Source organism: Mesoplodon bidens (genome assembly GCF_964165515.1).
Source record: "Mesoplodon bidens genome assembly, chromosome: 2".
Lineage (NCBI taxonomy): Eukaryota > Metazoa > Chordata > Mammalia > Artiodactyla > Ziphiidae > Mesoplodon > Mesoplodon bidens.
The window spans coordinates 83,835,342-83,850,094 of NC_138177.1; the positions used below are offsets into that span (position 1 = coordinate 83,835,342).

Consider the following 14,753-nt stretch of genomic DNA (forward strand, 5'->3'; position numbering starts at 1 on the left):
TATCACACCGAGAAGATCCAGTGGGGAAGACAGGGGAGCAGCCTCTCTCTAGCTGTGATGCTCGCTAGTCTTAGGCACAAAATAATTGTTACTGAAACAGAACATTTATAGAGGGAGCCATTGTTTTCAAATATAATATTAACTACCGTAAAATCTGAATGGCTGTAGAAAACATCTAGAAAGATTTATCACCAAAAAAATTTATGTCTATCAAGCTCCTTTTAACATACCCGTGGCCATCACACACTGGCTGAAAGCATCAGGATGTTCTACTAGGCATCCCTGTCTCTCTGTCTGTTTCTTCTTGCCTTTCAAAAGAGGCCAAGGTCAGTCGGTGGGGAAGCTGGGAGTGGATAAGACACCCAGGGAAGCAGTTGTTGAGAGTCCTATATTTCTGCTGTAGTTTGAGAGTGATTGGTCAAGAAAGTTTAATGGCACAGAAGGCATTGGCTTTGCAAATGGTCCCAAGCTTTTCTATAGAACAAGAACAATGGAGAGACAGTGGAGAAACTGGAAGGATTTAAAAACATAAGTAGACTGGAATAGTCTTAGCAGAAAAGGATGCCTAAGAGATTTGGTACCAGATTAGAAAGGACCTGGAAGAACTTCCAGGGAGGTTGGGCATGAAAGTCCATCTCCATCTTGAGTATGTAGCTATGGATGCTACATTGAGCGAGCGTGACAAGAACTTCCTAGGGGAACTCAGCTGATGGTTAAGAATGCCAAAATGGGGGAAATGTGGAGCTAAAGGGTCAATACCTAGTACGGAAAACCCAGAGGGATGGGCAAGAAAGGTGAGAAAATGCTAAGACACGTCTGCAATAAGCTGGAGGTTGAAGGCTGGATGTTCAGGAGCCTATTCCAGAGGGGAAAGAGGAAATATCATATAATCTCGCTTATATGTGGAATCTAGAAAAATGATACAGATGAACTTATTTGCAAGGCAGAAATAGAGACACAGATGTAGAGAACGGACGTATGAATACCAGGAGGGAAGTGGGGTGGTGGGATGAATTGGGAGATTGAAACTGACATATATACACTACTATGTATAAAATAGATAACTGACGAGAACCTACTCTATGGCACAGGGCACTCTATTCAATGCTCTGTAGTGACCTAAATGGGAAGGAAATCCAAAAAAGAGGGGATATATGTATAGGTATAGCTGATTCATTTTGCTGTACAGCAGAAACTAACACAACATTGTAAAGCAACTATACTCCAATAAAAATTAATCAAAACAAAACAAAAACAAAAAACAAACTAACAGACAAACAAAAACAGGACGCGAGGGCAGGAAAAATCTAGGGAATCACAGGAGATCAAATAGAGGAGAAGACTAGACCGGGTTTCCTGGAAGACAACTGTTGTTTGGGCAAGGCTAAAGGCTCAACCACAGTTTGAAGCACCAACTTGGCGAATTACCTTTCTCTACCCTTCTTCATCTTAAAAGGGATGTAGATTGGCTCCTCAAGTGAAGAAGAGAGATCTCTGGACACAGATCAGGGCCATTCTTTCTATGAGGATAGGGGTTCATGGAGGTGGGGAGAGGTTCACCCGGAACAGGGGGTCTGGGAAGAGGGGACAGAGGATTCTGATGGAGCCCACTGCTGCCTTAGGGAGACGTAAATAACTTAGGTACGGCTATAACCACTACACTTTCTATACTCTCCCACTTTCTCTCTATTCATTCTCCAAATCTCTCACCCACCTTCTTCCCCTCCACCTAATCCTCTATCCCAACTCTCGGGTTTTATGATATACTTTCTGACGACCCAACTACTTTTATGAGGAATGAGTTTGTGTAAACGTGTATCAGTTTGTACAGGTGTTCTTGTAAATTTTTCAACCCCTGTCTCGCCTGTGCTTATTATGCTTTCCTCTATTCTAGCAGCTATCACTTGCATTGTGGTTCTTTAAGGGCCCGTAACGCTCCTTGGCTGTGAGCCTTTGAGATCAGTGTCCTTGTCTTACTTGTCTTGGTGTCCCCTGAGTCAGCATGATTCTTGAAATGTTTTTCATTGAATATTAGAAAATTCTGCCTGCTCCTGGGATTCTAGCTAAAGCTTATGCCTCTGATGATTAAGAGATATGAAATTCCATGAAATGGAAAAAAAGGTAATCTTGTTAAGAATGAATCATAGGATCATTGACTCTCAGGATTATAGACTTTATGTAGAACAACCACCAACACCAACACCATTACCATCACCCTCACACATCAGACAGGAATACGAATGTCTTTACCAAACAATAACTATCTAGGTGTAGTGAGGCACAGCATGGCCACACTCATGTGGTCTCATGCTTATCTTGACCAGTTTAGATTCAAGTTTGGGGCCAGAATCAAGCAAGGGCTTGGTTAATTTTTTTTTTTTTTTTTTGTCTGCAGCGTATCTTAGTTGCAGCACGCGGGATCTTTGTTGTGGCACTCGGGCTCTTCGTTGTGGCACTCGGGCTCTTCATTGTGGTGCACGGGCTTCTCTCTAGCTGTGGCGTGCAGGTTTTCTCTTCTCTAGTTGTGGCACGCTGGCTCCAGGGTGTGTGGGCTCTGTAGTTGCGGTGTGTGGGTTCCAGAGCGCGTGGGATCTGTAGTCTGGGGCATGAGGTCTCTAGCTGAGGTGTGCGAGCTCAGTAGTTGTGGCGAGCGAGCTTAGTTGCCCCGCGTCATGTGGGATCTTAGTCCCCAGACCAGAGATTGAACCCATGTCCCCTACATTGCGAGGTGGAGTCTTTACCACTGGACCACCAGGGAAGTCCCTGGGCTTGGTTAATTTTAAGTCATCTCTCAGGAGATCAGAATGAAAAAAGAAAACTTAAAAAGAGGGAAAGAAAAACTAGGAGTTACCCAAAGAAGTACTCCTGTTAAGAAGTTTAAAATTCTTCTGTGATGTTGCTTTTTTTGATAAAGTTGCTTTGCATACTAAGTGGGTTTTCTTCTTACTCAGTGCTCACTTATACAGCAGTACTCTTTAGAGGGCACACGTAACTAGCAGTGAGTTTGAGTGAAAAAATTTCTTTTGGTTTTTCTCTCCCTCGTCCTCTCTTGGTTCCTCTGTTTTCTCCTTTCTGTCACCCAATTTCCTAAAACACATAAAAGTGTGATAAAGAATTCCTCTTTTGGGTGATAGAATGCCAGTCAGTCCAAATTCCTTGGGTTTTAAAATAGTATCAAATAATTATTTATCTAAATAATGGCTACTAAATAACTATCCAATCAGAATTAATTGGTTTCCCACTTTCTCTACGTTATTTAAAAAGAGAGGGCTTCCCTGGTGGCGCAGTGGTTGGGAGTCCGCCTGCCGATGCAGGAGACACGGGTTCGTGCCCTGGTCCAGGAAGATCCCACGTGCCGCGGGGTGGCTGGGCCCGTGAGCCATGGCCGCTGAGCCTGTGCGTCCGGAGCCTGCGCGTCCGGAGCCTGTGCTCCGCAACGGGAGAGGCCACAACAGTGAAAGGCCTCCGTACCGCAAAAAAAAAAAAAAAGAGAGAGAAATTTCTGATGCAGTGTGTATCTTGAAAATGTCTCTCCCTTTTATCTTCTTCCTCTTAGATTACAAGGCTTTTGAAGAGGCAGCTGAACATTTCCAGCCATACATCAAATTTTTTGCTACTTTCGACAAAGGGGTAAGTACCTATGAAACCCCACTTTAAAGATCGAACTTCCCACCACTTTTCTTTTGGCCACATTAACCATCCTCTATCCATTAACACTTTCTCCAGAAGTGTTAGGAATATGGCAGTAAATATGGCAGTGAATAAAAGATGAGTATGAAGATGATTAATTCAGAAGCTATATAAGGGTATTTCTGAAAGCATCCAATAAAGAGAGATGAACCACTCTTTATTACCTCAACACTAAGAATGGGAAGTGTGTAAGCCCAGAGTGTGCCAGGGCACTGATCACTGCTTCCTTTTTGTTTAGGGCCATCCTCTGCCTTCCTGGGGTTGCATACTTCCCCTTCTACTGGGTTAGGATGGGGGATGAAGTGGGGAGGAGCACTGACCATCTGAAGCCCTGGTGCTTCAGAAAGTTACTTTCATCCTCAGGAGAAGCTATTGATGTACTTGTCTATAATTCAATGGATCTATATTTTCTGGATGTGGTAAGTTCTTTTTTAAGCCAAAGAACAGCAGAGATAGAGGGATCTTGAATCAATGGGTAATTTATTTGGGGTCTACTAAGGTTGGAGTACTCCACTCTGGCTCCTGTTACTACTAAAATGGCTACTTATTGAGTATTTTCTGTGTGTTGGGCACAATTTGATATATTGCATCTCTACTATTTCTAATCCTTTAAACAACTCCAAAACAACTCTGAAAAGTAAAATACCCTGTTTCTCAGATGAGAAAAAAGATTGAGAAAGGTTAAGTAGTATCCAGGGTCTCCAGCGAATTAGTAGTAGTGCTGAGATCAAAACTTAGGACAATCTTTACCTAAAACTCATGCCATTTCTTCTGTACCACACCATTTAGTAGAAGACTCTGTATCTGCCCTTGAGATTCAGGGTGCACACCCACACACCCACATTCATACTCACATCCACACAACACACACAGAACACACATACACAACACCCATATAACCACACACAGTACACACACTCACACAACATACAAGCATAACACATACCTCCTCACACAATCACACTCACACCCACACATATATAACACTCCCAGTACACATACATTCAAACTTACATCCACACCCTCCTACACATACGTACCCCAACTAAAGCCGTAAATCACAACGTTTACTAGAACAAATAAATCTAGGACAAACTAAGTCCTGATCAAATCCAAGTGGTAAAAGTTGAAAGTAAAAAAGGTAAAAGTTACTCCTACTGAGGAGTAAGGCATGGATGAACAGTGCTCATGGGCCTTGATACTTTGAGGAGTTCAAGTTTTCTGTGAAAAACAAGAGGAAGCCTGTAGGTGCTGGAGCAGGGAAGGAGTATGGTGAAAAGAGATTGCATTAAATATATAGACATAACCACTTCTATGGATCTGACCCCAGTCTACAAGCCTATAATCCAGAAGAGAGCTCTATAATCTAAGTAATGTAATCTAAACTTGAAGAAAGTTTACCCTAATTGTTTGGATTAGAGTTGGGAGAGAGCTTGAACAAGAATATCAAAGGGAATAATAACTATCATTTATTAAGTACTTTTTATGTGTCAGGCTTTGTGCTAAGAGCTTTACATAGGTTTTCTCATTTAATCCTCTCAACACCCCTGTATAAGAGGGATTAGGATTCTCAGTCTACAGAAGCTGAAACCAAGGCACCAAGAGAGGAAGTGATTTGTGATTTGCTCAGGGTCACACAGTGAGTAGGTCAGCCTGACTTCAAAGTCAACTGCTCTGTACTACTGCACCCCAGAGAAAGAAACACTACATGTCAAATGATTAGCTGCCGGCTGGCACATAGTAAGCATTCAGTAAATGTTAGCCAGTACTATTGTTAAGAAGAGGCAGTCATCTAAGCCCAGGAGGATGGAGGTTGGGAGGGGATATTAGTAGAGAAGGGGAGGTCCAGAGAAGCCTAAAGTAAATTCATCGCTGGCGTTTGGTTATGATGGGCCAGGAGTGAATAAGGTGGCTCCTGGGTAAGAACTCATCTGAGGAAAGAGAGAGTCAGGCAGGCAAGCCAGGCCAAGCAAGAAAGCCTCAGTTCTTAGAAGGGTGGTCCAATGCTGAGTTCAGGGTAGTGTCTGTTTTTAGGTGTGCCTCCCAGCCCAACCATATGGCTTCATATCTGTGGCCCATGAAGAAGGTGAGGTCAGGCTATAATTAAAAACTCAGAAGGCTCTTCACTAAAAACTCTGTAAGACACTGAGTCATAAGTGCCCTTGTTCACATAGCCTTGTGGGATTTTATAACATTTATAAAGAGAAAGATGCACTCTCTACCTCTATACAGAACACAGAAGGAAGAGCTGTTTCACTGAGCGGACCGAATCATGCCATTTGGGACTTGAGAACTTGCACTCATCAGTTGCGGAGTGGGGGAAATGGTGGGGTCCAGAAGGCATGGCCGCCCCCATTCCAAGACTCAGTGGTGTCCAGCAGGGAGTGCTAGAGGAGAAGAGGTGGGTGGATGGACCTGGTTGTGAGACACATCCTAGGGAATCCCAGAGGGACCTGGAGAAGGGGAGGTGTTTTATAGACGTTTGAAGTCAGGAGAGGCAAGGGCTGGGGAAGCCCTAATGCAGTCCCAAAGATGAAAAACTAACTGGCAGAGGTTGAGATGACTAGAGGACCTGGCCACTGTTGACATGCAGGAGAGAAAGACGAGAGAAGACACACAAATAACTTAAGATCGCAAGTCTCTGCTTCAAGACAGCAAAGATTGTAAAGCTACTGAAAACATTAGGAAATCTAGGAAGAAGAATCTATATATAGGAACATAAAATGGGGTGATGAGCTCTAATCTCTACAAGCTGGGAAGACATTCAACTGGAAGGATCTTTCATTTATTGATTCATTCACTCACTTAGCAAGCATTTATTGAGTGCCTGTTATGTGCCAGGCACTCTTCCAGATGCCAGGGACACAACGTTGAGCAAAACAGATTCCTATCCTTGTAGAATTTAGAGTTTAGTATATGGGATTGGTGGGGAAGGTCTGGGAAAGGAAAAGATGGGAAGACAGAAAGTAAGTAAACAAACAAATAAATATATTATATTAATTATAAATATATTATATTATATTAAACCAATAAATATATTATAATACAATAAATATATTATATGAGTTGGAGAACTGTAAAGAGGATGAGATATCAGGGTCGCTGATGTAGATTTGGGAGTTTAGTAGTTTCCAACCACTGTCCATATTGGTATGCCCCAAGGAGCTTTTAAAAGCAAGGATTCTTGAGTCCCATCTTGGAAATTTTGATTTTTCTAGCATTGTGACCAGGCCCAGAAATATGCATTTTTCTAAAAGCTCCCTGAGAGATTTTATCTGGCACACAGGTTTGGGACCAGCACTGATCTATGGATCTTGATCCTACATCAAGCTACACAAGGGCCTAACCTCCCTAAAGCAAGTGGAGCAAGAGTCAGAGGGCTAAGGATGGTGTCTACTCTATGGCACCTCACAACCTGAAAAATGTCAGTTCTAATCATCTCATGCTATCTCCCACTGGCCTGTTCTTTTCTTGGAGTTAACAGTGAGAAGCAAAATCATTTTTTGAACCATATTGGTCCAAAAGAAGCTGTGATTCTCTAAATTCATTGAGTTGTTTTCATCTGCAACAACCAAAATGGCTTGCTAACTTGTAGAAAAACATCTGTTATCAAAATTCATACACATGAAAATGTCAAAAAAATTGTACTTTGTAACTTTCTTGTCTTTGGCATACTCCATTCCTACTATTTTTTTAAGTACAAAAGAATTCATCATATGGACCTCTTGAGTTTTTAATAGTAAAATCCATTCTTACCATCCATGAAACAGGTCTCCTCCCAGAACAGAACCTTGGATATAGTAGACCCCACTAAATATTTATTGAAGGAATGAAAGAATCAATGCCTCAATCGATCAAATCTCCTTCAGTCTTTACCATCCAAGATACAATTAAAAGAATGGAAGAGGGCTTCCCTGGTGGTGCAGTGGTTGAGAGTCCGCCTGCCGATGCAGGGGATACGGGTTCGTGCCCCGGTCTGGGAGGATCCCACATGCCGCGGAGCGGCTGGGCCCGTGAGCCATGGCCGCTGAGCCTGCGCGTCCGGAGCCTGTGCTCCGCAACGGGAGGGGCCACAACAGTGGGAGGCCCGCGTACCATAAAAAAAAAAAAAAAAAAAAAAAAAGAATGGAAGAAAGGGGGCTTCCCTGGTGGCGCAGTGGTTGAGAGTCCGCCTGCCAATGCAGGGGACACGGGTTCGTGCCCTGGTCTGGGAGGATCCCGCAGAGCGGCTGGGCCCGTGAGCCATGGCCGCTGAGCGGGCACGTCCGGAGCCTGTGCTCCGCAGCGGGAGAGACCACAACAGTGAGAGGCCCGCATACCACAAAAAAAAAAAAAAAAAAAAGAATGGAAGAAAGGAATTCTCTGAGATTCGAAATGAGGAAATTCTATGGTAGTGATGGGGATATAGTGAACAGGTCTCTGGAAAATTTTGCTCAGGGTTCCAAAGACTTAAACTTACAAACATCATAATCCAACTTTACATTCATGGTCTTAACACTACAGACCCTAACATACACACACATATACACATGCACACTCACGTGCATAGGTGCATCTCCACTGCTTACCTCTATGGAAGGTCTGATGAGCTCCTTTTCACCTTCAGGAAGCCTTCGTTCTGGCAGACTGTGCTAGGGATGAACTGATGAGAGCGTGTTACAAGAGGTAGAAGGAGACCTCTCACTGTGACATGCGCAGTGTCAAGGCAATACTTAAAGGGACAAAAATTCCTTTCTGTACAGTGTCAAGAAGAAGGTAATTTTCAGATGAAAGGAAAGTTGGAACGGAGGCAAATTGTTAGTTGAGAACACTCTGCTTGACAAATTGCATACTCAAATTGTGCCTCAGGTCTGTCATTTGTAAAATAAGTATAATAATAGTTCTTACCTCATACAGTCAAAGGGGGGATTCATAAAGTAATCAACTGAAAACACTTTGCAGCAGTGCCTGGCACATAGTAAGCCCTCCATATGTTTGCTATTATTTGTTTTTGCTCATCTGCTCACGTCGTACTTCATACAAACACAGTTTCTTGGTTCCTAAAATATGTAGTAAGTGAACTCAGAAAACCAGAATCCAATGTCATTTTCAAGCCCAGTCTCTGATGGGCCCAGCTTTGTGAAGAACTGTGTGTAAACCCAAACGGTGGTTGTAGAGTTGCTCTTTCCTCCCTTCCTCCAACCACACTCCTCACCCCCACCCCATTGAAGAGGGGAAAAAAGTAAGAAAAAACCCCCACACCTTCTTGTCCTTTAAAACCAAATCAACAGGACCATTAAATCTCTTTGACTGCAGCTCTTAACACAGCTTGTTTTCGTTAGCTCTGAGTAGGATGTTGGTATTTCTTTCCCTTAAGTCCTTAAGAAATGTCTTTTGGAATATAGTGACCTGGATGAATAGCAATTGACGACAAAAGCCATAGGGATACCAGTGTGTGCTCAGAATGGACCTCCTTGTGTAATAGCTTATGTAACACCCAGGTCCTCCCCCTCACCAATTAGTCACGGCTGCCCTGGGCCTCCACACTGTTGGTTACCACCACAGGGTGTCAGCTCTTAGGCAATTCCTCTTTATTTTCAAGGGAACCACTGTTCATCCCTGTGCTTTCTTGGACCACGGCTCTGAACTAGAAAAGAATGGCATTTGGTTTTCTACAGAGCATTGCACATTCCAGGCCTCTCAAATCATTTCACAAAAGGAGATGAGAGTTCAGCAGCTCTGCAGGCGAACACAGCAACCATTCTGCCCTGACCAGACCACGTAGCCACGTTAATGAAGAGCGCAGCTGGCTCCCAGGCTATGGACTGGCTCCCCATGCTTTTTATTTGGTACAGCATGAGCAACTCATCCCAGCTGGCTGGGTACTATCCCAGTGTTAGCACTGAAAGTCTGAATCCTGGGAAACCCCTCCACTCTTGACAAACCAGGATGGTGGGTCACCTTCTGGCAGGTAACTAACCAGGCAGTTCCCAGAGCCTGAGAAACCATAAAACAAGCCCAGGACTGAGAGACAACCCTTGGGCCAATGCTTTAACCAAAATAGCAATTAGGGTTTATGAGCTGATCGAGGACAGATTACTGGGTTGGCCTCTGATCTGAGTACCTGTATGCTTTAAATGGTTTTTGTCAATTGCCTATTCTATCAAAACGGATTCAATTAAAGCCATACATCCCAGGACACTGAACATGATCTGTTGACATTTGCTTCCTCCTCCAGCCCCTGGCAAATACAGTAGAGTGATGGTGATGGTGGAATTAAATTTCCCACCTTTCATTCTGACTGCTCTCTGGCCCTGATTAGATCTCATTTGCCAGAGAAGTTTTTTGTCTATCTGTCCTTTGATCACAAAAGTAGATCGGTTCAGGGCTTCCCTGGTGGTGCAGTGGTTGAGAGTCCGCCTGCTGATGCAGGGGACACGGGTTCGTGCCCCGGTTTGGGAAGATCCCACATGCCGTGGAGCGGCTGGGCCCGTGGGCCATGGCCGCTGAGCCTGCACGTCCGGAGCCTGTGCTCTGCAGTGGGAGAGGCCACAACAGTGAGAGGCCCGCGTACCGCAAAAAAAAAAAAAAAAAAAAAAAAAAAGGTAGATCGGTCCAGCCAGGTGGATCGATGAGTTAGGTGATGAGTTCCTAGCATTTCAATGTTTAAGTTAAAACCATGCATACACTTTCATGTCTTTTGCAGAGAACACACACACTTGTAGCCAGGTGGATCGATGAGTTAGGTGATGAGTTCCTAGCATTTCAATGTTTAAGTTAAAACCATGCATACACTTTCATGTCTTTTGCAGAGAACACACACACTTGTAGCTGGACAACCCATTGCTACTCTAGACTAGTGTTCAAGGAAACTATTGTCTTACTTCTAACTGTTACAGGTTGCAAAGAAATTGTCCTTGAAGATGAATGAGGTTGACTTCTATGAGCCATTTATGGACGAGCCCATTGCCATCCCTGACAAACCCTACACAGAAGAGGAGCTTGTGGAGTTTGTGAAGGAGCACCAAAGGTGTCCCAGATGGCATGCAGGGGTGGGGACAGGGGGGATCCAGGGCCTGGGAGATGGAGAAAAGCCTCTCAGTCCTACCATTTCAGACCCCCCAGGGCAACAACCTGGAGTTAGTAACCGAGCAGAACTGAACTCAGTAGTGTGGCTTTGTTGGTCATTGATCAGTGGCAGGGATGTTGCTATATTTTCTGAATATGGGTCTACACTTGCAAACAAGGTTAGACCACCTCCCTGCAGTGAGGAATGTAAATAAATTCTACAATGATAATGATAATGATAGTGATTTAGTGACAGCCTCCTAAAGTACTATGCTAGGTGCTTTTGGAAACTATTTTACCTACTCTTCAACGTTATGGGGTAATTATTATCATCCTAATTTTACAGATCAAGGAATTAGGCTCAGGGTAGTTGAGTAACTTAGTCAAGGATGAACATTTTATGCATAGAACTTCTGGGAGAGGAATAGTTGATACCACCAGCTCTAGCATGGATCAGCAAGCTTTTTCTACAAAGGGCCAGATAATAAATATTTCAGGCTCTATGGGCCAGATGGTCTCTGTTGCAAATATTCAATTCTGCCGTTATAGTGTGCAAGCAGTCACAGGCCATATGTAAATAAATGGGTGTGGCTGTGTCCCAAAAGAAGTTTATTTATAAAAACAGGAGCCATTGTCTGGATTTGACCCACCAGCTGTAGTTTGCTGACCCCAGCTCTTAAGGGAGGGACAATACTGGAACATGGAATATGGTGGTGGTTCACCCTCTCACCCACCGGCCCTCCCCTCCACATGCTCACATAGGTTCATTGACCATGGAGCATCATGATTCCATCACCCAGTCAGCTTGGTCCCTACAGGGATGCAGCACTTGGAGGAACAAATATCAACATGTCTAACAGTATTTGTCAACATTCAAAAAGAAATGAAACCATGAGCAAAAGATAGATCCAACCTGCTCCTCCAAACATCCCTAAAGGGCTTTTGATGGATGACCCTGGCGATAAAACAACTGTAGTTCTGGGCTGTTTTCTCTCCTGGGTCTCCTCATTCTGGGCCTGCTCTGGGTTCTCAGGAGTGGCAGCTGTATGTGAGGAGGGAAATGGCTTCTTGGCCTGGGAGTGAGCTGACTCCGTGCCCTCTGACCCATTATTTGTAATAGATTTTATAATCCTTGGATCAAATGGGCCCATGAAAAGGCTGAGAGCTTTAGGCCCAGCTCTGTGTGTGACACAACAGGGTCAACCTGCTCTGTCTCCTTAGGGGAGAAAACAGGTATGTAGACACTCTTGAAAATGGACCAACATCTCATTCTACATTTCACTGTGCTGAGGCTTTGGTGTTGGCCGAGGTAATCCCTACTCAAGAAAACTCATCTTTTTTTTTTTTTTTTTCAGACCCACTCTACGTCGCTTGCGCCCAGAAGATATGTTTGAAACATGGGTAAGAAAGTGGCAAACTCATTCTGCTTTGTAGAGATGGGTATATTCCCCAGGAGGAATACCCCTTTGAGTTCCAAAACTCAAACCAAGTCTTATTTGCCTGGAGTGGATGTCTGGATGGTGGAGAATTTGAAATGTGGACAATATCACACTGAGTTACAACCCAGTTCTTCTGGGCTGGCCAGTAGGCAAAATTACTCTATCTCTGAGTTCATTTCCTGGAGTTTCTACTGGCTTTCATTCACTGGCCACCAGAGACCCAAGGTCACATGGTAGGAGGAGCTCAGACCATGAGTTACATACAGACTTGAGCTCAAGCCCACAATCTGCCACCTAGTAGCTTTGCATCCTAGATCAAGTCACGTGGCCTTTCTGAGCTTTAATTTCTAAATCTAAAATCAGGCTTTTTGTAAGGATGAAAGGTGTGAAGAACCCAGACATAGGGGGTACTCCATTAATGCATGGTAGCTGTTTTTGTAAATGTCAACTCAAGGCACTGGAAAATGCTGAGTCAGACTGTCCCCTAGGTCTGGGTCACGGACAAGATGTAAGGTGGGTCAAATTGCATTAGAAAGAGGGCCTTGGAGATACACTCCCCCCCCCCACCTCCCAGCTTTATACAAAATTCTGTAAACAGTAACAACCAAAGTCTATGGAGCATTTTTCAAAGCATTTCATGCATCTTTTTACTTGGATCTCTCAACAGTTCTAGAAAGTGATCTAGAACAAGTATTATTTTAGCTTCCTGGGGAAACTGGCAATCATACAGATTAAATTAATTACTCATGATACATAGCTAATAAACATGTAGATCTTGGGACTTAAATTTAGACCACCTGGAGCCACATCTCATTTCTCCAGTATACCTCCTAGAGTGGGCCATGTCCCCATAAGGCAACATTCTGGCGGGGAGGGGGAAGAAAGGGATTAACATGGAAGCATATATTTACTCTCTTATTCAGAGTCTAAAGTGACAGATGAACAGAACCGTGGAGTAACTTGACACTTTCTGTTTTACTGGCACGTAACTTCTTTGGATGTCTGAAGGTAGAACAAACGTTTCACACCGAAGGCAAATGATCTGGTCCAGAGGAGTGGACTATTGAAGAACAACACAGCACAATAGAAACATTTTTTCCTAACATTTAAACCTTTCAAAAATTTAACCTTTAGGAGGTCTCATTATTAGATTTAAAAATAACAAAAAGCATATAACAGTGCTTTGAAAATAATATTCCTTTTAAAAATAGTTTTACTTTTCACCTTAAACAATTTCAGACTTATAAAAAATAGTGCAAAGAATTCCATGATCTCTTTACCCAGATTCCCCAAATGTTAACATTTTACTCCTTTTGCTTTATCACACACTCTCTTGATAGATATACAGATTTTTTCCTGAACTGTCTGAGAGTAAGTAGCAGACCCAATTCCCCTTTGCTCCTATATACTTCAGAAGTTGTCTAAAAACAGGAACTTTCTCTTACATAATCATAGTATGCTTATCAAAATCAGGAAATTAATACTAATACAATTCCACGTTTAAATTGACCAGTTGTCACTAATATCCTTTATAGCAAGAGAAAACATTTGTTTTTTCCTGTCACAGGATCCAATCCTGGATCACAAGCTTGTGTTTGGTTGTTGTTTCTTCAGTTGCCTTTAATCTGGAAGAGGTTGTTGGTTTTTTTCTTTCATGACACAAGGTACCATTTTAAATCAAGAGTGATTATTACTGTTCTGTTCTGCTATGCCCTTATCTTTACTTCTTCTTATTATTTTGTTCATTCTTAAGAGATAAGTCTCAAGGCTCCTGGAAGGGAGACACTGCAAAATTGTAGAACCCTTCTCTCAGGCCTTTCCTCACTGACATAGCAGTATCACACCCCAAACCACCACACCATAGCGGGAGATGTCCTGTCCCCTCCTTCTGATCACAGACACCCCTAATCCTCCACACTGCCCTGAAGAAATGCTCTCTCTCCCATATCGGAGGTAGATGTTCAGAAAGAAAGTTCACTGCCTGGCTTCACTGGAACCCATTCTCTGCTTTCTTTTCACTTAGTAAGTTACAGCTTTTGCTATACTATAAGGTAACAGTGATGGCTCACATTATTATATACTCAATTGTTTTCTAGTTGGGAAAGGGCTGTGTATTGAAGTTAACCAGGTAGAGAAAAGGCAACCAGACTGGTTTACTCCTTTCCAACACCCCATCATGGAATACCCACATGATTCCCCAGAAGCCCTAGCCAGACCTAGTCAGCCCCTTATCCAAGTCTCCAACCAGGGAGGGAGGGCAAGACAGGCCATCCAGGGTTATCTTCACATCCTGAAAAAGGAGGAACAGAAATCAGTCTGTCAGAAGGCTCTTTGGGGAACCCCTCTGCCTATCCCCAACCCATCCACATGTGCCCACCCCCAAAGCAGCATCTTCCAGGGCTACTTGGCCATAGCAACTTAAACCCCACATGTTGGGGAAAGTGACCAGCTCATGAACTTAAAAGTCTTTATCTTCAATACCCACTTCTTTAGACATTGCAAGATATTTAAATAAAATAGTAAAACTAAGTAGAGCTAAAGCAACTATTGACCTTCTTCTCTCCCAAACTCTACAGG

The 14,753-nt window shown here is 43.3% G+C and overlaps 1 protein-coding gene across 2 annotated transcripts in view; it reads left to right on the forward strand.

Moving 5' to 3' along the window:
• The window catches only part of CASQ2 (calsequestrin 2), a gene marked incomplete at both ends in the record, with an annotated part of 63,417 nt that overhangs the window by 30,730 nt on the left and 17,934 nt on the right, over nt 1–14,753 (forward strand). For both annotated transcript variants that reach the window (XM_081224549.1, XM_081224550.1), the window contains 3 exons: nt 3,557–3,630; nt 10,569–10,699; nt 12,093–12,138. In XM_081224549.1, coding sequence (XP_081080675.1) covers nt 3,557–3,630; nt 10,569–10,699; nt 12,093–12,138 — 251 coding nt within the window. The remainder of the gene's footprint in view (nt 1–3,556; nt 3,631–10,568; nt 10,700–12,092; nt 12,139–14,753) is intronic.